The sequence below is a fragment of the Cynocephalus volans genome, chromosome 5 (assembly GCF_027409185.1).
Source record: "Cynocephalus volans isolate mCynVol1 chromosome 5, mCynVol1.pri, whole genome shotgun sequence".
NCBI classification, from domain to species: domain Eukaryota; kingdom Metazoa; phylum Chordata; class Mammalia; order Dermoptera; family Cynocephalidae; genus Cynocephalus; species Cynocephalus volans.
The window spans coordinates 53,483,024-53,505,084 of NC_084464.1; the positions used below are offsets into that span (position 1 = coordinate 53,483,024).

General features: G+C 47.2%; 1 protein-coding gene across 4 annotated transcripts in view; it reads right to left on the reverse strand.

Moving 5' to 3' along the window:
• The window catches only part of TRERF1 (transcriptional regulating factor 1), a 36,122-nt gene extending 18,957 nt beyond the window's left edge, over positions 1-17,165 (reverse strand). For 2 of the 4 annotated variants that reach the window (XM_063098011.1, XM_063098010.1), the window contains exons 1-9: positions 15,726-17,165; positions 14,282-14,328; positions 13,266-13,416; positions 11,824-12,060; positions 8,099-8,483; positions 7,279-7,345; positions 6,062-6,201; positions 5,831-5,934; positions 4,319-4,394 (exon numbers count right to left, since the gene is read on the reverse strand). In XM_063098011.1, coding sequence (XP_062954081.1) covers positions 4,319-4,394; positions 5,831-5,934; positions 6,062-6,201; positions 7,279-7,345; positions 8,099-8,483; positions 11,824-12,060; positions 13,266-13,416; positions 14,282-14,328; positions 15,726-17,165 — 2,647 coding nt within the window. Of the gene's footprint in view, positions 1-4,318; positions 4,395-5,830; positions 5,935-6,061; positions 6,202-7,278; positions 7,346-8,098; positions 8,484-11,763; positions 12,061-13,265; positions 13,417-14,281; positions 14,329-15,725 lie in introns of all 4 variants that reach the window. The other 2 variants (XM_063098008.1, XM_063098012.1) reach the window with 2 other exon arrangements.
• Between the last annotated feature and the right edge of the window lie 4,896 nt (positions 17,166-22,061).

The following is a 22,061-nucleotide window of genomic DNA, read 5'->3' on the forward strand; positions in this document are numbered from 1 at the left end:
TGCATGGTGGCACTCATGAAGACTGCATGCTCCTGCAAGGGCTCCTTGTTTGTGTATTTCTAATCCCACAGCCTTACCCCTAGTGCTCATAACTTCCATAGTCTTCTACTCCCGCTGTAATCCCAAATCAAGGAAAGGCTCAGGCGTCTCTCTCTTTCCTGGAATCTGACAGGGGCACTCTCCTCATTCTTAGAGAAGGTTCTAAGCCAGCCTTTCCTTCTTGAATTCTGCAGCTCAGACAAAGTCCAGGATAAAATGCAAAAACTGAAGTAAGGGCCGCCTCCAACCCTCCCTTTTCCTTCTACACCCCTGCCCCCCAACCTCCCTTTCTCTCTGAGATCCCTGCTACCCACTCAGCATACATACAGGGTTAGTGGGCTGACATCCCCCCAGACTCATTTGTTCTACCTGGGGATTCCTGGCTATTGGGCTATTATCTGCAGGGGCCCCTAACAAGACAATTAAGGCTAATTACAAAGAACCTAATTAACTAGATAAAATTGGTGCTGGAACAGTATCCAGAGGAAAAATGTTCTCAGCTTTGGTTGCTGGGAAACAGGCTCTGGAAAGATTGTGGCTTATTTTGAGGCAATCTACAGTGAACCCAGGCAATTAAAAAGAGACACGGAGGAGTGAGAGAAAGTTTGGGTGCAGTATCTTTTAGAGGGCCTTTCTGTATTCCTTTAAGGATTTTAAAACACTTTTATTGTTGTTGTTATTGCAGTTATACAAGACAGACATGTTCATTGTGGAAAAAGGAGAACTGTTTTTATACCAGATCTTCATTTCCATATAGGGCTTTTCATAGTGGGTAAAGGGTGAATAATTTTTTTACAGGTGTGGGTAAGGCAGGCTGCTACCTAAGTTCCCTCTGGGAATAAAAGGGAGGGAGGCCTCAATGTGAATCTAGAATTTGAGCTTGTCCACTAAGCATTGTTTTCCAAGTGCTGTGTCAGGCAAGCAAGAAAGGAAGTATTAACTCAGTTCCTGCCCTTGAGGGGACCACTGACTAGCTAGAGACGTGGGCTAAAAATCCCTAGGAAATGAAATCACAGCTGTGTTCCTTGCAAAGTATTCTATTGAGTATGTAATTCTGCTTCCTCATCAAACTGGGGCACCTTGCAAGGTGGAGGAGACCAGGCCTCTCTCAACCGAATGGGTATTTCTTCCAAGCCTCCCCCATGGAGCTCAGGTCAAGGTTTCAGGTCCCAATGAATGCTTGGGCTGTGGTGAGAGCTGATAGTAGTCTCTGAACCCTTGCTAAGAAGCCGGGGCCAGTTCTAACACCCCCTCCACTCTGCACCCATCTGCAGGAATGACCAGTTCCATGGAAAAACCAAGGATGCTACAAGCCCTCTAATCACAACCAGGAATCCTCCCCACCCCGATTCCCCTTCGCTCAACCCTTCTCCACCCATGCAAGTGCTAACTGGAAACCCCTGCAAACAACTGCTAACCACATGTGGGTGGGAGACACTGAAAGGACACAGGGCTGGACTGCACATCCCGGTGTGAGTGGAGTGCTGGGAGCCACTGCAACTGCACTTTCTGCTGAGGATCTTGTACAGGGCTCATCTGGCCTTGGCAAGCATCCCTCAGACCTGGGCAAGTCGCCTACCCCACCAGTCCTTCCCTCCCTACCATGTTTCTCCTGGGTCCCAGCATTGGTCACTTTTTCCTTTTCTTTCTGAATTGCTTGGGGCAGGGTAGGAAAGGAAAGATAATGAATAAAGTAAGGGAGTGATTTTTCACAGGCCTGGGTCTCTTTCTCCCCCAAACTTGCAGCCTCGCTCCCTGAGCCCAGTCTTGCTGCCTTCCCTTCAGGGCACAGACAGGCCTGGGAGATCTGAACTCCCTCTCTAGATAGCTAGGAGCCTGGAGTGCAAATTCAGGGGTGGGTGACACAGCCACAGAGCCTGAAGCAAAAGGACATCCAGAAGATAGTGTCCCGATAAAGCTGGAATTGAGCCAACAGACCCTACTTGAGAGCAACCCATCAGGGCTCGGCACAAAGGCCAAGGCAGGATGCGCCATGGAGATGGGACTCACTGACACCCAGGAACCAAAGAAGGGGGGTCAGAAGTGAGGAAAGGAAGTGGTGGTTGGTAGCTGGTGCCTGTGATGGTGTAGACTCTGCTGCCTCCCCTGTGGCTTGGAAGGGAACTGTTAAGGGGATAGAGTTGAGTCCAGACTTTAGCAACCAGTGACCTCTGCCCTTTATGCTCATAATTCAAGAAGATTCTATGGGGCCCAGCCTGTGATCACTTCTTGGAAAAGGCGAGTGATTGGCAGACATAGGTAAGTGCCCTTTTCTTGGGGTCACCAATCCTTCAAACCTCAGCTTCACCTCTCTTGCCTCCAAGGGTTGAAATGATCCCAGAAAGCAACAGAGTCTTTCCTGGTCTGCCTGTGGGGCAAGAGGGCGGGGGATGGGCAAGTGATTAGTTAGGAACCCCAATCCCCAATGATCAATCAATTTTAGCAGAGTTTAGGGACCTCTAATTTCAAAGTTCTTGGTAACTTCTTAGCGGTTTTGTTTTGTTTTGTTTGGCAGGGGGTGGCTTCTAGTCCATAGCTTTCCAACTTTTTTTTTTTTTTTTTTTTAATGTCAGACACACATAAAAATAATACTTGTTTTACTTGTTTGGCACACTGGGAAGAACTGGAGGGGAGTTGCCTCCCAGATGAAGGTGCTCACAGCTGGAGCTGACTAACCCAGAGGCTCCGGCCACCCCAGCCACCCAAGGGCCAAAGACAGCAGCGTCTAACATCATCACATGGTTGGGAAGCCCCTTTAAGCTAACCCACTGTCTACCCACCATGCAATGAAGCTTAAGACAGGCTCCAGGAGGCTGGACAATCTATCAGGACTTAATGGGCAGCAGATGATGCTGGGAATTAAGAGAGGACAGCACTGTTTCCATGACAGATTAGAACTCCCAAATCTTTCTAACCATACTTGGGACAGACACCAAGCAGGAAATGATGGAGGCAATATTAAGAAACTGGCTTTTCTAGGCCACTGCTTAAATGATGGGTTTCTTATCCCCATGTCCATGTTGTGCTTGCCTCATTCCAGTAGTTGCTGTATGCTGAGGGTGACCCATGGGCATACATCCCTGGGCTTGCCGTGCTTAGCCAAGTGGCAACAGGCCTTTCTCTCTTGTGATGACAGGTGGAAAAGCTGGCCCATGAGAGAGGAGGGGCACATGGAGCGAGGCAAGCAGTGGGGAAAGGCAGCCCCATGACAACACTTCAGTGTTTATAACAAAGCCCTCGACTTAGGCCACATCTGGCTGCCTGGACCAAGGACTGGAAAAGGAATTTCTAGGTCCCCCAGCCCATGAATTTAGTACTGCCTAGGCAGGGTATGCCCAAGGCACCAAAGAAGCCCTCAAATGATTAAAAATCAAAGGGCATTGGAGGACTCAGCTCCCTTTGAAATAGAGAACCAAGGTAGGTTCGTGGAGACCCTTAGAATTGACAGGCTTACCAGTTAATGGAAATGAAAATGTTGACCTCAGCTTCGTTTGCCACCTCTTAGGCTCCCCAACCTGGTTCCTTCTCTCTTTACGATTCTCACTCCATTCAAATCTCAAAGGTATCTTCTACTTCCCTCTTACTGGTGCTGCTATCATTAATCCACACACTCTAAAGACATTATATGTATAAAGTTTTTTTCCCGCCATTAGTGTCATCCATTGTTTAATGACTGCCCCCTCTTCAGACTCCAAACTCTGTGAGGCAGGACTCTCTCTATGTCTGTTGTAGACACTGTTGTGTCTTAGTGCTTAGCACAGTCCCTTGTACACATTAAGTATTCAATAAATAACGAGCAAATAATAATAGCTATTACCACGTGCCAGGCATGAGGCTACATATACTATCTCTGATCTTCACAAAACACTACAAGGGATGGAATATGAACCCCATTTCACAGGTGAGGAAATCAAGGCTGCAGAAGGTAAGGGGCTCAGCCAAGGGGTGCAGTCAAGATTTAAACCCACATCTATACTGATTCCAAAGCCAGGAGGCTGCTGATTATTGTCAGCTCTGTACTGTACCCTTTGCAGTCTCATTGCCACATGTGCAGGCACTGTCCACTATCACCCAGGTCTTGGCACACCCACAAGGTACAGGAACTCACATAGACAAACGCCTGATGGTGACAAGCCAACAGACACAACTGCCCCACCAGCTATGCCCCTTGAGATCAGAAGTGGCGATTAGGACAGACTGTTATTGTCTATCATTGACACAACCAAACATGCAAGCAGCTCTCAGGAAACAACAGGGCACAGGGCCCCCAGCAACCTACCGGCATAGTGGTAATTTGCTAAAGGATGACATTTTAACCTGACTGGCTTCCGCAGCAGCAGCATTTCCAGAGCAGCCTGCAAACCCAGGGAGAGGAAAGACAAGAGTCAGTAACAGATTTGTGTGTCCCAGGGAGACCTACCCAAAAGAGGTAAGGAGCACCCAACAGGACTCATCGTTCTAACCCCTTCCCCAGCCCATGCCTGAAGCCAGTTGGTCATGTCACAGAAAAACACAGATGGCAACTGAGACTTGACTTCTTCCTTGTTGAGGGTCCACCAGCCTCAGAGAAATGGTGGGAGCCTCCTCTGAATGGAGGCTGAGTCTCTGGAGAATGGATCTGAGAAAATGAGTAGGTGACTTGTAACCGTTTTACAGAAAAATCACACGTTTCATTACAATTGAACATAAACAGCTATATTAGTAGTAACTATACCACACATCATCCTTCCAGACAGCCTAGCTAAAGCCTTTTCAAATCTGCCTCCTTCATCCTCGTTGGTTTTTTAAAAAGTGCTGGAGGCAGAATTGAGCATTGGATGGTTTAGGGGCACATCAATGCCTTGAATCTTGCTACTCCAGGCAAGGTCCACAGACCAGCAGCAACAGCATCGCCTGGGAGCTGATCAGAAATGCAGAACCTTGGGCCCTACACCAGACCTGCTAAATCGGAATCCACATTTTAACAAGATTCCCAGGTGATTTATGTGCATGTTAAAAGTTTGAGAAGTGCAACTCTGTATCACTGATCTCCAAAGATTAAGGATAGTTATCCAACATTCTAGAAAATATTTGAAGAGCATCACAGTATTGGGACATTTGTTCATTTTCACATTTTCATAAAATTAAAAAGCAGGAAGCTAGACTTAAAACCAGGAACGCTGTATTATTTATATAAGGGGAAAATGAGGTTAACGATTGAGTGATCTGGCTAGAAGTCCAGGTTGAACAGGCAAATTGTCAGCTCTCATTCTGGGAACACAGCACCAAGGCTCTGGGTTGGGGACATCTGCAGAAATGTGTTAAAGGGAAAGAATGGAACCAGTTAGTGTATAGAAAACACTTCATTTTGGTTACAGGAGAAAAGAGTTCTATAAGCACCAAACTCTAGCCGATTTCCATAACAGAAAAGAACAATCAGCAAAGAATGAGAGGCTATTTTAGGCCAACTCTTGTTTTAGTAAGGCCTTCTACCTCCATCACTGGAAACTCAGTTTTCTGATGTGAAATACAAGGCAGATGAAAAGAAATTCTAATTTCCTAAGATAGATTTGCCCACAATTATAACTTAGAAACAGATGTGTAAACAGAAGTCCAACTGGAGATTTTTTCTGCAGGCTTTTAAGTCCTGACCTACTCACTGAATTAAGAAATGCGAGGCCATGTTGATTGGTTATCATTTTATGAATTGGTTGTATGGTACATGGGACAATATAGAAACTTGGAGAAATCCTTTTCAGAATTCTGATGTGAAGAAGATGAACTGTGAAGACTCCTTTTCATGGTTCCTTACCATCACATCACCTTTGGCCTCGAAGAGAGAGTGCAAAGCAAATTCAGGATTGGTCCCTCCACCTGGCAACGCGCTTGAACAACACAAATTCAGAAGATTCTCCACTGTTGGAAACAAGAAGCCACTGCATTAGAGAGCTCAGTATCATGGAAAAACATACCAATCCTGGAGTCAGAGATCCCAGTGAGAGAATCAAGCCTCTCCCACCAGTCTCTTCCCATATGCCAATACCTCTTTGCTGGAGGTCGTGGTTTTCCAGCTCTGGCCAGGGCTTCCATACCAGTGTGGCCTTGTGTGTGTCCTGGGCCAGGGCAGAGACATCCTGAAGTTCTGGGATCTCTGCTTGAAATCTCAAGCCAATGTTGATACGTCTTTAATGACAAGAAGAAAAACAACAGTGTGGTCTTCAATTTGATGGCCTACACCAAAGGCAACTGTCAGAAACTTGAAAAGGAAGAAAACACAGCTCCTTCTGCAAGAAGAATGCAGGGGCATTTACTCACAGCGTAACCCTAAGATTCCATCATGGCCTTTTCACTAGGATAAGGAACAGCTTTAAGATTGGGGAGAGATGTTGGGGGAGCAAGTGAGCAGTCTGCCTGGGGCTTCATAGCTCCCTGTAACTGGGAGAGAGACGGTAGCTAATTCCAAGAGAACAGCTGCCCACAGCATAGGTGATGGTACCATTTAACCAGAAAAAAGGGGACAAATATATGAAGTGTTTATTTCATTCATTTTTTATCTCTTTCAGACTACTTTGACACACATTATCCCATTTGAACCTCACAAAGAGCTCTGATGCAAACAAGGCAGTAATAATAATTCCCATTTAACATGAATCAACCAAAGCCTAGAAGCTTAACTTGATCAAGATCAAATAACAAAACAGTGTCGGAACAGAGGTTTTCTAATTTCTGACTCAACCTACTTACCACTCTACCACCTGGCCTCTTTTCTGTGACGACCCATGAAAATAACTACCTTTCTCTTCCATAATAACCCCCACTGCCCATGTATGATTCAAGTACTCAACAAGCCCATTTGGAAGACTGGCCAAGAACCTGAGAGAGGGGATAGGGGAAGTGAGGACATTGGAAGGAGCCTCTTGGAGAGCTGGGCATCCGGAGAGAGATGCCTCAGTGTTACTGGGGATGTGCAAGCCCATGGCTACAACCAGGCTGGCCTGTGGAGTCAGAGATGGGGATACAGGTTCTCCAGATACAGGGCTTCATGCTTTTACTATGCACTTAGTCTTTGGCAAAAGCCTTGAAGTACTGGCAATGGTACAGATGCAACAGTACTCAAGAAATATCATGAGCCTACAATTTCTACAACTTGTCTCTCCGTGGCCACTCTGACCACAGGAGTACTAAGCACACTTCTCAAAGCTCCTGATTCCTTTCCTCAGCTGAAGCTTCTGTTCTAAAGAATAACTGGCTTTTCCTTACGGTTCAACATCCACAGTCTGCTCTCCAGGCCCTGGGGTGACTGTTATGTTGCTGCCGTCGATGCTGTCTGAAACACAAAAACCAGAGGGAACTGGTGAATGGGAAGGGGTGGTGAGGAAACTAAAACAAATGAGCAGTTACATAACCAGTCATAACAGGGCTCCCCTCGTACCCTACTTATCGGGAGTTACCCCCACCAGTGTCCAGGCAGCTGGATGGAGTGTGGTGCTACATGGCTTAGCATTACCCATTTGAGGTGAAGAGAAGCTGGCTGCTCCACCCTGGTCTGCTAAGCTGGAGGATTTCTATGCAATTATTCTGGCTGCAGAAAGAGATCCTGGCTACAGGCCTCCCCCTGCTTGATTTTTATAAAGCAGGCTAAAGCATCAAAGCTTGATCTTGCCTGTAATATCTAACCCTGTTGGTGCATCTACTAAATACCTTCTGAGTGTCTTACACGATCACCCACAGCACAGTCCTAGATAGCGTGTGCACACTTCAACTGTTTCCTTACCCCAAAGAGACTGCAGTGATCACTTTATGTGTTTGTCTCCCCCATTAGACTGCGATTCCCCTGAGGGTAAGGACTATATCTTATTCTAAGTATCTCCTAGCATCTAGCACAGTGTCTGGTACACGTAACAGATCCTGCACAATAATCTGTGAGATATCCCCTTACCCGCCAGCGGCAAAAAAAAAAAAAAAAAAAAAAATCTGTGGGATGAGTGAGGAAAGGAAAGAAGGCGAGGCCCACAGGGCAGAAGCCAGCACACACAGGGGCGGTGCCCGGGGCGGGTGAGGAGGCCGAGGGGCGACTCACTGGAGCGGCACAGCAGCACCCGCGGCGTGGGCGTCAGGGGCGTGAGGGGCAGCTGCGGGTGGGCGCCCGGGCCGTGGCCGGAGATGAGGACATTGCTGAAGAGCCCCGAGCCCTGGCGCACCGGGCTCAGCATGGGCGGGGGCGTGTAGGGGGGCAGCTCGTGGGTGGGGTCCAGGAGCAGGTGGTCCCCGAGCACGCGCGGGGAGCGCAGCTGGCTCTGGTAGAGCGTGGCGCCCGAGTGCGAGGCGGCGGGGTTGGGGTTGCAGCAGGGCGGTGGCGGGATGAAGAGCGGTTCGGGCCGGTGCCGGAACTTCTTCTTCTCCGGAGCGGTCTTGAGGGGCTCCTCAGCTTTGGGCACGCCCGGCTGATGCTTCCTGGGGACTTCCTGGAAGGGAAGAGTGATCTGATTCCAACAGTCCGGCGTGCCCCCGACGGGCCGTTTCCACAGGTTCACGGAAGGGGATCGTCTCCTGTCCTAATGGGGCTGCCTTCCGCTTGCCGCCCTCCCGCTCTCACCACATCCATTTCAGGCAAAGCGAGTTCTGGTGGCTTGACTAGGCAGAAAACGGATTTCGGAAGAAATCCCCAATGTCTGAAGAGCTGAGGTGGTAGGAATGGTGGGTGGGCAAGAAGTCAGAAATTAAAATTCTTCATTACTTATCACTGCATTCCCATCTGTTTAAGTGGAATGCAGCTGAGTGGGCTCTTTAATTCCCCACTGCGCCCCAGAGACGGCCCTCAGGGACAGATAACACATGATCTGAGAAGCGGACAGAATAATCTACTGAGGGAAGATGGGGCAGAGGCCGGGGGGCGGGCAGAGGGGGTTCAGGCCTGGCCAAGGCTCCCAGGGCCGGCGGCGACCCACCCTGGGCTTTCCTAGGTAACTCTCAGGCTGGGGGAGAGCCATCTACGATCTTGAAGTCCCACTGAATGTGCTTTCCTAGAAATGGATCTGGTTAACCTCCCCCCTCAGCAACCCCTCACTGTTGTTCCCAGCACTGGTGGCTCATCTGTAGCAAGCCTCTCTCCTAGGTTGGCTTCCTGTCAGCAGCGTTAGTTTACTTGACGGCAGCAGAACCAAGCATAGTCTGGAAGGAAGATCTACCACATGGATACATATATACTAATAAGTAAACATATACACGTAAACAGATAAGCAGGGCATGCCAAAGCCAAACAGAAACAGACTTGGGTTGGGTGCTAGCATCAGCCCAGAAAAGTGGAGAGAGCTGGGTGTGGCTGGGAGAGGCGGCGGGGATACCTGTGGGAAGGTTCTGGGTGGTCTGTGGTACTCTCTCAGGCCCTGCAGGCCAGTGGCCAGTCACAGCCGCAGTTCCTGGCAATTCCTGTGCCCAGGGTGGCGCCTGAGGAGGAGGCAGCAGGGGGTGATGGGAAGGGCTGGCCATGGTCACATGACTAGCTGCCTGCAGGCCATGTGACCTGCCCCAGTCAGCTCCTCAGCTGTGGGCTCTTCTCCCTCTGGCCTCCTGCTGCCTTCAGCACTTCAGTCTCTACCCCCTCCTGTTTCTCCCTCAGGTTCCTTGTCTTCCAAGATGCTATCCCAACCTCTTGGAGGGGAGTCTAGAGAGGTAGAGAGGTGGGGAAAGGAGGAGGGAGCAGATGGCTCCAGTGTGGCTGTTCCCAACCCTACCTCACCCCCAGGAGGCTCTCCTTAGGCCAGAGCACACCAACCTGCCTCCTTACTCCACCAGAGGGCTCCTCACCGCCTCAGGCTGAGGCAGAGAGAGGAGGCTGAGGAGAATGGGAAGGATGCCTATGCCCCTCACCTGGGGAGCAATCCTTTACACACTGTTCCCAGGTAACTGATGACATCATCTAAGCACATGCATACCTCATGTGATCTCAACTGCACTGGAATCCGAACCTCTCATCACAGGGCCAAAGGTCCCTTTTGGGCTGCCTCCCCTCCAGCCTCCTGTCCTGTGACTCCAGCTCAAAACCTGGATTTTCTGATCCTCCAGGCAAGCCTCTAAGCCACCTGGGCCAAAGGAACCACCCAGAATGTCACATCTGGATGTCATTTTAGAGAGAGCATTTACACTGTTCCAACCCATCAAGCTATTCAGACTCTCTGGAGGTGGGGACAGCACTGAAGCTTTAAAAAGCTCCTGCCCACTGAGAAGGGTGGAAACCACCAATAAGCCCAACCCCTTCAAGGTCAGGGAAGAAACTGAGGCTCTGAGAGGGAGAGGGTCTCAGCTGTCTTGGTCCCAGCTGACTAGGAGCAGAGCTGGGATTAGAACTCAAGGTTTCTTCCTGGACATTTTCATTTCTTTACTTCAAGGGCCAGGACATTGCTCACCTTTACTCAGTCTTGTCTACATACTTCCCACTCAGCCTATCTCCCCACTGACTGATGATCTCCTGAGCAAACTCATACCAAACTCCTTGGCCTCTCCCCAGTTCCTAGTTAACTTCAGCTCCCCAGATGTATTCCCATCCAGCCACACCCAGGGCAGCAGTTTCTGTCTGCTCTCATCTTTCTCTCAACGTCTGGAATGAGTGGGGGAGGGATGTGTGTGCTGCCTGGGTGACTAGGAACCCTTGACTGAGAGTTCTCCAAGGGTAGAAACTGTCTCTCCCACCATATCGGGAACTTCCCTGGGCAAAGAGGGCGACTGGATATATCATTTCATCTCTCTGCCTGTTGCTGGCCTCCAAGTCCTGCCAGCTTATGAGAATCTTCACCCCCAGAGGTTCTCCATCAATCCCTCTTCTTCTGAGGCCTTGATATTACATAGAGAACCACAGAGGTTCTTTCTGAACTTTTCTAGTTCTCTTAATTATCCTCCTTATCCCTATTCTGGCCCAACCCTACTCTCATGCATCCTGGATTCTCGGCAGCTGCCTATTCTCTAAGGACAAATATGACCCAACATGCCACTTTGTGGAGAGGCGTTAGGTCTAATAGAGGTAACCACATAGATCACAAACTCCCTAGGGGCGACAGAGAAAAAGTCAGAGACAGAGGCAGAGAAAGAGAGAACTCTGCCCCAGAGTCAAGGTGAGCTGCTTGGGTGAAGCAATTGGAATTTGAGAAAGAGGAGAACTTAGTGAGTAAGAACACAAATCTCTTTGCTTTCCTGAGACTGGGGGTGGGTAGCTTTCAGTGAAACTACTTTGGGAACTTTAACAAATTAGGTTATTTAAGCAAGGGTGATACTGAAAATATTAAGCATCTGGTAAGGCTGATCATGGATGCCAGGACTATTGCCATGAGGCCCTGCTATGCCCGGGGTTACCTATGCAGTTGCTGGATTTGGGGAGGTCTTCAGATCCTGGGGAAGGAGCCATGGCCCAAGGGCAACAGCTATTTATTATCTGGGACAAAAATACTTCCATATTTTAATAACTGGTATGGTTGAGTTGTTGATTGCCACCTGAATTATCATCTCTGTTTAAACCTGGGAACACCTCAGGTCTCTCAGAATCTAACCCAGATCATTGGCCTGGTAGAGTAACAGGCATTTAAGGGGCAATGTGGACGAGGTTGGGGTTCCCAAGGTGGCCATGGGCACTCCGCCCCAAGAGACCAAGCCACATCTGAACTCAGGTGAGTGACTCTGGGAGAGCGGTTCCCATCTCCAAGAAAGCAAAGGGAGGTCCCCATCCCAGGAAGGCGGGGCAGAGCAGCAACTCACAGCAGGCATGCGGGGGGCAGCCCCTTGGGGTGAGCGTGGGGGAGAGAGGGTCATCCTCACGAGCACAGGCATCTCGTCGTCCAACATCGAACTGGCCGGCTTGTCTCTGGCAGAAGGAGCGGCAACGGCGCTGTTGGTGAACCCCTGAGAGCTGGGCTTGGGTGGGAGAAGCTTGACAGGGACAGACACGGGCATGACCATAGGCGTGAGGCTTTCTGCCTCGGGAGGGAGTTGCGGTGGCGGCGGAGGCGGCAGTGGCGGCTGGGGCTGAGGCGGCGGGACTTTCTCTCCTTCCTCCTACACAGACAATAAAGGCTTTGATCCTGGGCTGAGAGCAGCTCTCACAAGGGGGGATGCACTTTGCTCTTCCTCAAAGGTTCCAGGACATCAGGCAGGGGTGATAGAGAACCACTGCAGGTTGGTTTCCTTCCTGCAACCCTGAGTCCAGTTGGCACAGACAAGGCTATACACTCTATTTTCTACATTTAAGAAATCTTAACCAGGTTATCACATGTAAATTAAAATATTAAAAAATTGAGGGCTGGCCAGTTAGCTCAGTCAGTTAGAGAGGAGCCTTATAACACCAAGGTCATGGGTTCAGATTCCCGAATTGGCCAAGCACCAAAATAAGAAAAAAAATTTTTTGTGGTTGTCATTGCTTTTAAAGAAAAGAACATGGGCTTATGGTCAAAAAGAGTATGATCTTGTGTAGGGGTTTTTTGTTCTATGGGCCTCAGTTTATTTATCTGTCAAATGCAAACAGGCATTCTATTCTGAATTTTATTCAGGTTAGGAAACCACATTGAAAATGAAAAACATGTTACGTTTAAAAAGTGAAGTCAAAGCTCTTTTATCTGGCATGGCCAGGAGATGGAGTGATTTGGGTAATCCAAAGTTTTGGTTAACAGAGAGTTAATCCCATAGACTTAAATTAAGATGAACAATATTCAAAGAATTCTGAGAAAATTCTTTAAATTTTAATCTAACTCTAAAACTCATAGATAGTTTACTAGCTGGATATCCTACCTGGATAATCCAGAGGGCATTTTTAGGATCTTTGGATGCTAGAGCCAAACACTATTGCATTAATGAACAGAAAATTCTGGCTGAGAACATGATGGTTATATTAGCTTTCCCTGGCCATTGACTATTAATCTGGAGGGCCCAGGTGGCTCTGGTCTTGGGTGTTTCAAGCAGCAGAAGTTAAAAATAATATTGCATTTACATGTTTTCCTTTGCTGTCTTCTCCAGGAGGTAGAGAGGCTGGAATCCCCTAAGAGGGTTTCTAGCACTTCCGTTTTTAACCCTTGTTCATAAAGCTGGGTGAGTGGGGGCTGTTTGACTTGGCTGGCTTCCAGTGTCAAAACTTAAGCATTCCTAACAGGGAGGCCTGTGCCTCCCCACATGCCCACATGGGGCTCACATCACTCTGTGTCTGAAGGCAGCAAAGCAAAGCAAGCAGCACACAGCCTGGGAAGGACGAGGGACTGGCTCCTGCTAACCTGTTTGAGGCTGGGGGAGGCCCTCATTCCCCCGTGGGACCGCATGTGGCCATTCAGGGCAGGAAGGTTCTTGAACTCCTTCAGGCAGATGGAGCACGTCAGCTTGTTCTTGGCATCAAACTCCTCCCCAAACACTCCTTTGGGTTGGCCACTGCTCAAGGATGGGGCCAAATGGAGAGGACATACACATTGAGGAAGAGGAAACAGCGATTTATCACAAGACCTCCTCCCCACACGAACCCATTCTATTCATCCAGTGCTCCATGTCCATGGCCCCACTTGTACTATTCCAGTACCCTTCATAGAACTAAGCCCAATTTACAGATGAAAAACTGAGGCTCAGAGAGGGAAAGGGTTTTCTCAAAGTCATGCAAGAATTGACCAAAACGTCTTTTTTCACTCCAGGCCTTCAGGCACTGGGTTTTTCCCACCTATAGCTTATACCCTCCCAGGGTCAGCTTGAACCCACCTCCTCCAGAAGCCTTCCCTTGAAGACACTTGTCTAAGCCCTCTGGCGCAGCCTCCATAGTGCACATTTCAGCAGTTTATCAGGTTCTGGCCATACCAATGAGAGGAGGAAGTAAGTCTGTACTATTCACTGCTGCATTCTCAAAGTCTAGCTCTATGCTTGGCACACAGTAGGCGCTCAATAAATATGCACTGACTGAATGAATGGACAGTGGACAGAACATGGGCTTTGGAGTCAATCCCAGCATTGTTACTTGCTTGATGTGTAATCTTAACCTCCCCAAGACTCAGTATTCTCATTTGTAAAATAGTAATAATAATAGCTAACAATTACTGGGTACTTACCATGTATAGGCATATGGTAATCATACCACCTTCACTGGGTTACTTTATGATACACAATATATAGTGACTAGCACACAACAGCTGCTATTATTATTTCTATTCCTTTCTTTAAAGAATTGACTTTGAATTAAGAAATAAATCACGAGAGACAACCCAGGAATACCTCCCAGTCTCCCCAAATACCAACCCTCCACTCATCCTACCTTGACTCAGGGGACCCTGGCTGGGCTCTCCCATCAGGTAGATGCATCTAATTAGGGGGCAAGCAGGACACCGAAAGAAAGAAGAAAGAGAAAAAAATGTGTTTCTGAAGGAAGGAGTCCTCAAACGGCAGGAACACGGGGTTTACCCTTCTAGGACTCCTCCCGCTCTCACCTCTTGCTGACCCCGCTCATGTCTACTGACACCCTCGCTCTTCTGCACCTGACTTCTTTCCCTTAATTGCTCCTTGACTCGGGACCACCACCCCACTCCTGGAGCTGCTACCAGCCACCCCCCACCAACCTTGTTCCTTCCTGTTTTCCCAGAGCATGCACTTTGGGTACAGGCTGGCTCCATTCCCACAAGGGACACAGAAAGAGTTGGACAACAAAGCATCAAGCTGGGAGATCTCCTTGCTGGAATTCTTTTTTTACAGCCTTGGCCATGTCATCTTATTCTTACATTCACAAAGGCTCTCAGTTACCACCTGCTCGGAGCCCCAGACAAAACAAGGTCAAGGGGAAGTTCATCTCTGACCTTCTACCTCCATTAGAGCCTTCTCTCTGCCCAAGCAGTTCCCATTTGCGGTCCCCTCCTCCCTAGACCCTAATGTCACATGAGTGTAGCACTTACTTAGAACATGCCAAGGCATGAACAGTGTCCAGCACACAGTAGGCTGTTTTGTGGCCAAATACTTTTGGGAACTAATCAAGAGTTAACCATGGCCCATAGGTTGAATCTGGCCTGCAGACATATCTTGTTTGGCTAGACTTTTTAATAATCCTGAATGAGAATTCCAGTGGATGGGATGTCTGTTCCCTAGTCTACCACAGTCACCACCACTCCCAAATGTCCCATACCAGATCATTTTGCTTATTCACTTTACTAGCCTGGATCCTTTGGACAGCTAAGGTTTTCTTCCTTGCAACTACATGTGGTATCCCCTTTGGGGGCCTCACAATGCATACTGCCATATTAAAGGAGCTGAGAAGCCCTGTGGTATGGCAACCTTTAAGAAATCCCACATTTATTTATCCAGAGAACCCATTGTTTCCCTAGCAATATCTATTCAACATTCAGCAGTTCTGAGCAATATACTTTGAGAAATTCAGATCCAAGGGGGGTGAGACACCCCCACTGTGTGGTCATCTGGCACCTGACTCAAGGTCTTGACATTACACGAATCATTTAGGACATGATACAGTATTGTGGCCATCTCCTTAGGAAGATTATAAGCTCCATGAGCAAAGGACTGAATCAAAATTGGTTTTGTATTCCAAGTGCCAGGCACAAACAGTGCCTAGCACATGCAGGCTAACGTTTGTGAAATGAATAAAGAAAAGGGTTGAAGGGGCTGGAAAGAGGACTGGGCACTGCAAAGACTCAGCCATGGTTGGCTGTAACACACTGAGATACTGGCGTGAGAAACTTCCACCGCGAGAATACCTGGGGCCACATGGCACTGGGAGACAGCTGCTGATGCTGAGACCCCATGTTGTTGAGGTGGATCCCACTGGGGGACAGGAGCGGTCGAGGGGGGAGGGCACTGCTGACTCGGGTCAGGTCTGAGCTTGCTGGGTCTCCCATTCCTGTATCAGGAGGCCCCAGGTCCCCATGGGGGCTCAGCATGGCCTGGGCCTGCCTGTCGCTAGAATAAGTCTTCAGCTGACTGTCCTCACGCTGCTGGTGCTGGGGCAGGTGGCTCTGCTGGTAGAGGGGAAGACTGTAGGGCTGCTGGGGCTCCTGGTAGTAGTACTGGGGCATGGAGCCCAGCTGAATCAGCTGGACAGCGTGCGCCTGCTCCGGGGTGTACTGGTGAAGGTCCCTGTGATAAGACGGGGGCTGCAGGTGCATCTGTGGCTGCTGCTGCTCTTGCAAGTGCTGCATCATGGGTTGGGACTGATAATACTGAGGTATCTGTATTGAACTCTGCCGCTGCTGCAGTTGTAGCTGCTGCTGCTGCTGCTGCTGTTGCTGCTGCTGCTGAGGCGGTGGTGGGCGAATCTGTTGCTGCTGCGGCTGTATTTCTTGCATGGAGATACGCTGCGGCCCAGCTTGCTGCTGTTGCTGCTGTGGGTAATACTGGTGCTGCTGCATCTGTTGTATGTGCTGTGACAGCATCTGGGGGGCCTGCAGCGACTGTCCTCCCTGCACTGGCATCTGAGCCAGTGGCTGCTGGTAGTCATAATACAGGTGCCCCTGGGTAGGGTGCTGCCCAATTTGAATGGCTGGTTTGGACAGCCCACCAGTGAAACCAGGGTGAGGCTGCTGGGGCACCTGCTGGTAGCGGGAAGGTACAGCCGGTGCTGGAGGCTCCATGGGCTTCTGAGACAGCAGCTGGCGGAGGGCACTGTCAGGGGCTCCATCCATCACTGCTGATTGGGTGTGCAGCACCTGAGCCATATTGTTGACCTGAATTCGCAGGTTTTGGTTGGCGAACACCTGGGTGAAAGAGTCCAGCTTGTGTAAGACACCACTGGTGAGCTTCTGAGTCCGGATCTCACTGGCCTGGGAGTAGGTGTACTGGTAGCTATCGGTGGGCTCAGCCTGGGCTGGTGCCCCCCACATCATGTTTGAGTTGGCCAGGTTGCCACGTAGCTGGACATGGTTTCCAGGCCCTGAATGGCCTCCCCACCCTCCCTGCCTTGAAGTATCCACTTGGCCAAGGTTTTTGGAGCCAACAGGCAAGCCCAGACCATCCCGTGTATCTTGAGGGAAGTGGGGAGAGATGGGCGAGGCCTGAGGGGCATCCATTCCACCCCCTGTGACTGTATTCCCATAGTCGTGGTTCAGCCCACCATGGATGCCAAGTGGTGGCTGTTGGTAGAAAAGGTTCTCACTACCATGGGCCACATGGTTGGTTTTGTACAGCTGCTGATCCCCCATGGTGTACGCCTTGATTGTGAATGTCCAGCCACAAAACCATAAAAAAAGGTTAACGAAACAAACCCCAAAGGACTGAAACCCTGAGAAGCTAAAAGAAAGTGTCCACACTACTCCACGGCTGACATGTCTGTGAAGGTGGCTAGAGCCAGGTGTTCCTGTTGGCCTGCACCACTCATGTGCAGAGTGGGCGGTTTTACATCCTCACCAGGGCTGAGGTACTGATCAAACACCACCGTGGTGAGGAGAAGCTGTTCACACCTGCAAGACAAGATGCAAAGGACAGGAAAGGATTTATTTGGATGTTCTGTGAAGGGCAATTTTATCTACTTGACCAGGTATAAAAATAAACATAAACAAGAGACTCAATCAGAAATAGCCAAAGTAATACACCCCACACCTCTACACTGATTCTGCAGGTCTTGACTCACACATGAGATGCAAACTCTCTTACTTTCAAGCCATTGTTCAATGGCTCATTAGTTAATTGATTTGTTAATTCATTGTTTTTCTCATTGATTAGTTCATCCATTCTTCTGGCACCCTGCTATTGAAAGCCCAGCACTATTCTAGGACCTGCAGAGAGTACAAAGAAGTTTAAGACATACATTAATCAATTTATTTGTTCAACAAATATTTATTAGACACCCACTAAATGAAAGGCACAATGCTAGGAAACAATTAAGACCTGGGGCCTAAAGAGCATATAGTTAGAAAAGGTGAGGAGTCACATGAATGAATACTATACAAAGGGGAAAGAGATGCATGTAATAAAAAGGTAACAATAAGATGGGAATTCAGAGACTGCAGAGCTCATTTTTAGCAAAAGAACAGAACTGGCAGTTTCAAGGAGGAGTACTGCACATGTTAGTTTGCCTCTCAGGACAACCGTCACCTGCCTCTTTGTGGTTCCTGCTCAGGGAAACAACTGTGCATGGGGGTAATTGTCTGGCCAGAGCTTATGACATGATTTGGCGCAAAACAGTTGGCTGGGCCAATCAGATTCCACTTTTAGAAATATGAACTATTTTCTGTTTGTTTCTGTTTTTTGGTTTGGTTCATAGACTAACTCTAAAGACAATTTCCAAGAAAGAATTCCAGAAATGCTTTGAGCAATGTTAATGATTATTTGTCTCTCAATGTTTTACAATTTAGAGGCATGGCCCTGATCTGAATGTATTGGATGTGGATTGTTATAAAGTTAAATCATACAACTTATCTTACAGTTATAACATTTACATGTATATTTTAAAAACTGAAATGAGTAAAAATTGTGCTGAGAAAAAAAAAGAAATAAGAACAAGGAAGTTTGGAGAGAATGGTGTGGTCAAGTATGAGTCCATTCAGGTTCTGGGGTATGAACTCCTGAAAACACACAAGGACTTTCTAAGCACTGTACACGCACGCAAAGTTTTAAGAGATTCAATTCCCAGACCCTCAACTCTTTTCTAGAACTGATGAGTGACAGAGGTGCAAGATGTCCTTTTGCACCTGCTCTTTCATAATCACCCCCCTCCTTTAGAAAAAGAAAGGCAAACCTCTCACCCATTCCAACCCAAATCTTAGCTGGGTTTATTGCCCCATAGAGAACCTCCCTTCCACACCCCACCTCCCCAGCCACCACATAAAAGGACACTTAGAAAATTGAGAAAGCAAGCTAGTGAGTGGTAAATCTTTTCTTTCTAATTTTTTTTTTGGGGGGGGAGTAAATAGAGTGGTTTCTTTTTTTTTTTTTTTTCCTAAGTTTTATTTCAGAAAGCTATTTTTTCTACTTTTTTGAAAATTGAAACATAGATTGTGTGTATCTGTGGGGTACAGAGTTGAATATCAATACCTGTGTGCAATATGTGATGTTCAAATCGGGATGATAGGATGGTTTCTAATTCTTTTTTTTTTTTTTTAATTAAAAAGGCCTAATAGAAATAATTAAAATGTAATTTTTTGTGATAGATCACTATGTAATTTTTGGTATATAACTCAGAAGCAGATCAAAGAATCAAGTGACCCCACTTTAACAAAACTTGTGCTCCTATCTATTGGTTCATGGAATGAGGGTTTTCAGTGCTTACATGTATCTAAATGGAAAATGGAAATATAATTGATGCTGATACTTATCTCGTTTTAGCAATAAATCATACTCTTACATGGGCAAGTAAACAAATTGAAGAAATAGCCCAGCACCAGCAATATTTTATTTCTGGACCTGGGTGATAACTGGGTGATAACTGCATGGGAATGCTCACTCTGTAATCATTCAAGCTATACACTAACCTTGTCATGTACATCAATAAAAAAGATTATTTCAAAAAGTCATCCAGCACCACCAACTCATTAAGACATGCATTTTCAGTATAATTTTCCTTTTTATATTTATTAATTATTTACCCAAATTAATAATACATTCATGTTGTTTTGATCAGTTATGTATTATTAATAACTGTAATGATAACTCAAACCAGAAGAAAATTTTAACACTCAGAACTTTATGATTTCAGGAAATTTAAGAAGTTTCAACTTTATACAAAATTGTTAAAATTGTTACAGAGAAATATGGTAGGGAAACAAATGAGTTTTAAGCACAAAAATGTATTACATATATTACATTAGGATAAAATTCCATGGAGGAATTAAAATAGAAATAAAATTTCGAGAAAAAAAAGGAACACTGACTATTAAAGAAGAGCATGTTCATGCATTTTTTAAATGAATGATGGTGTGTATCAAATTGCTACGGTGTTTAGATTCCACTGGATAAATTTAAAACAGTGATGTAATAGTTTTACTTAAAAATACCAGTGTTTACAATACACTGGAAATTGCATCTTCTGCAAACGTATGATGAAAATGTAGATGGAAACAAAAATGTGTGAAAGGTAAAGAGTTTTACAACATTCTTTCAGGGAGGATTTTAAGCAGAAAAGTTTAAAGACCACTGTAGTCGTCCCCCTCCACCTAGGAGTGGGCTGAGTTGGTTTCTATCCTTTTCTTAACTACAGGAGAAAGAGATGGAGAAATTAGAATGAGGGGTGTGGTTTGGTGGGATGAAAGATAGATGAAGGAAGCAGAGGGAAGAAGCAAAGACTGTCCAGAGATGGCTGGAGCCATGAAAGGCCACTGAAGGCTTCTGAGCAGAGACACGAGGAGGCTGGGCCGGGAGGGGGCTGAGCTCGGAAGCAGGGAGACCAATTCCCTTTGATGCTCGGTAGGTGTTCAGCATCACCTAGGAACTCGCTAGAAATGCAGAATCTCAGGTTCCAGCTGAGATCTACTGAATTAGAATCTGCATTTTAATGAGATGACTCTCACCCCCAAGTGATTCACAAGTACATTAAAATTTGAGAAGCAGTGGATTAGCAGGCTCTTGCTGCATCCAGGTGAGACACAATTAAGACCTTTACCCAGATACCCATGAGCAGGGAGAGAGGGAGAAATGAGAGAAACATCCCACATGCTGCCAATAGAAAGTGACTCTTCTTCCTTGAAATGCTCTGCCCTTCAGGGGCTTATGACCCAGTCTAGGAAACACTCCCTTCTTTCTTTACACATACCCTCTCCCATGATAGCCTCATCTACCACCAATCCCTAGCTGACTCCTGATGACTACCCCCAGCTCAGATGGCCTGAGTTCCTGACCAGCTGCCTATTCCACATCACCACTTCCATGTTCAAAGGCATCTCAACATCATATCCCCCACACTGGATGCTATTTCAAAGAGCTCTTTCCTTGAACCTACCATGCTCCCTTATATCACAGGACCTTTGCACATACTGTCCCCACCATATGGAGAGCTCCTCCCCTCCCCACCACCTCTTCATCTAGCCAAGTACTAGGTATCCTTCGGATCTCAGCTTAAACTACACATTCTCAAAGAGTCCACCCTGACCCCAACCCCCAAGTGTACATCAGATTCCTTTCTTATATGTTCTCATAAAACCATGTTCCTTCGCCCTTGACTCTTCCCTCCTCCTTAAGCAATCACCACATCCTATATGTTTACTTCCTGATATTTTCTTAACTCCATCTATTTTTCTCCAGTTCCACTTCTATCACCCTAGTGCAAGACACTACATCTGTCTTCTGGACTATTCCAGCAGCCTTCCCACTCGCTTCCCTGCTTCCACTCTTGTCCATTCTCCAGACAGCAGCAGCAGAACTATGATCCCATCTTTCTATTGTTTAAAACCTTTGATGGCATCCTAGTGCTGTTAGGTTAAAAATGAAAATAATTAACAAGGTCGTCAGGGCTCTGCACAGTCTGTCCCCAGCCTCACACTCACTGCAACCTTCTCCTCCTTGCTCTTTACCCCCCCCTCATCCACCCCACCCCAGTCATCTGGTCTTCTCTCAGTTCCTCAAACCTGCCATTCTCCCTCCCACTACTGGACCTTTGCATGTGCTGTTCCCCCACTTGGAAAGCTCTTCTCCCCACCAATCCATCTTCATCTAGCCAAGTATTGTCATTTTTTAGATCTTAGCTCAAAGAATGCTTTCTCACAAAGTCCACCCTGACCTCAACTCCCAAGTCTATATCAGGTTCCTTTCTTATACATTCTCATAAAACCATATTCCTTTCCCTTGGACCACTCTTCTGTTAGTAATTGTACTTCCACCAGTGCAATTATTTGATTAATGAATCATTCTCTATTAGAGCAGGAACCAGGTCTATTTTTACCTATGATTCTATTCCTAAACCTACCGTAACGCCCAGCATGTCGTAGGCCATCCAATAAAAACTTGTTGAAGGAAGGGCAATATTTGTCTTATAAATGAATCAACAAATGAGGAAAAATGAGATAACACTGTACAAGAAATTTACAAGTAAATAAAAGTTGGGTAACAATGATCCAGTGTCCCAGTGAGTATTGAGATATGCAGGAAAAGATATTTAGTAGAGGTCA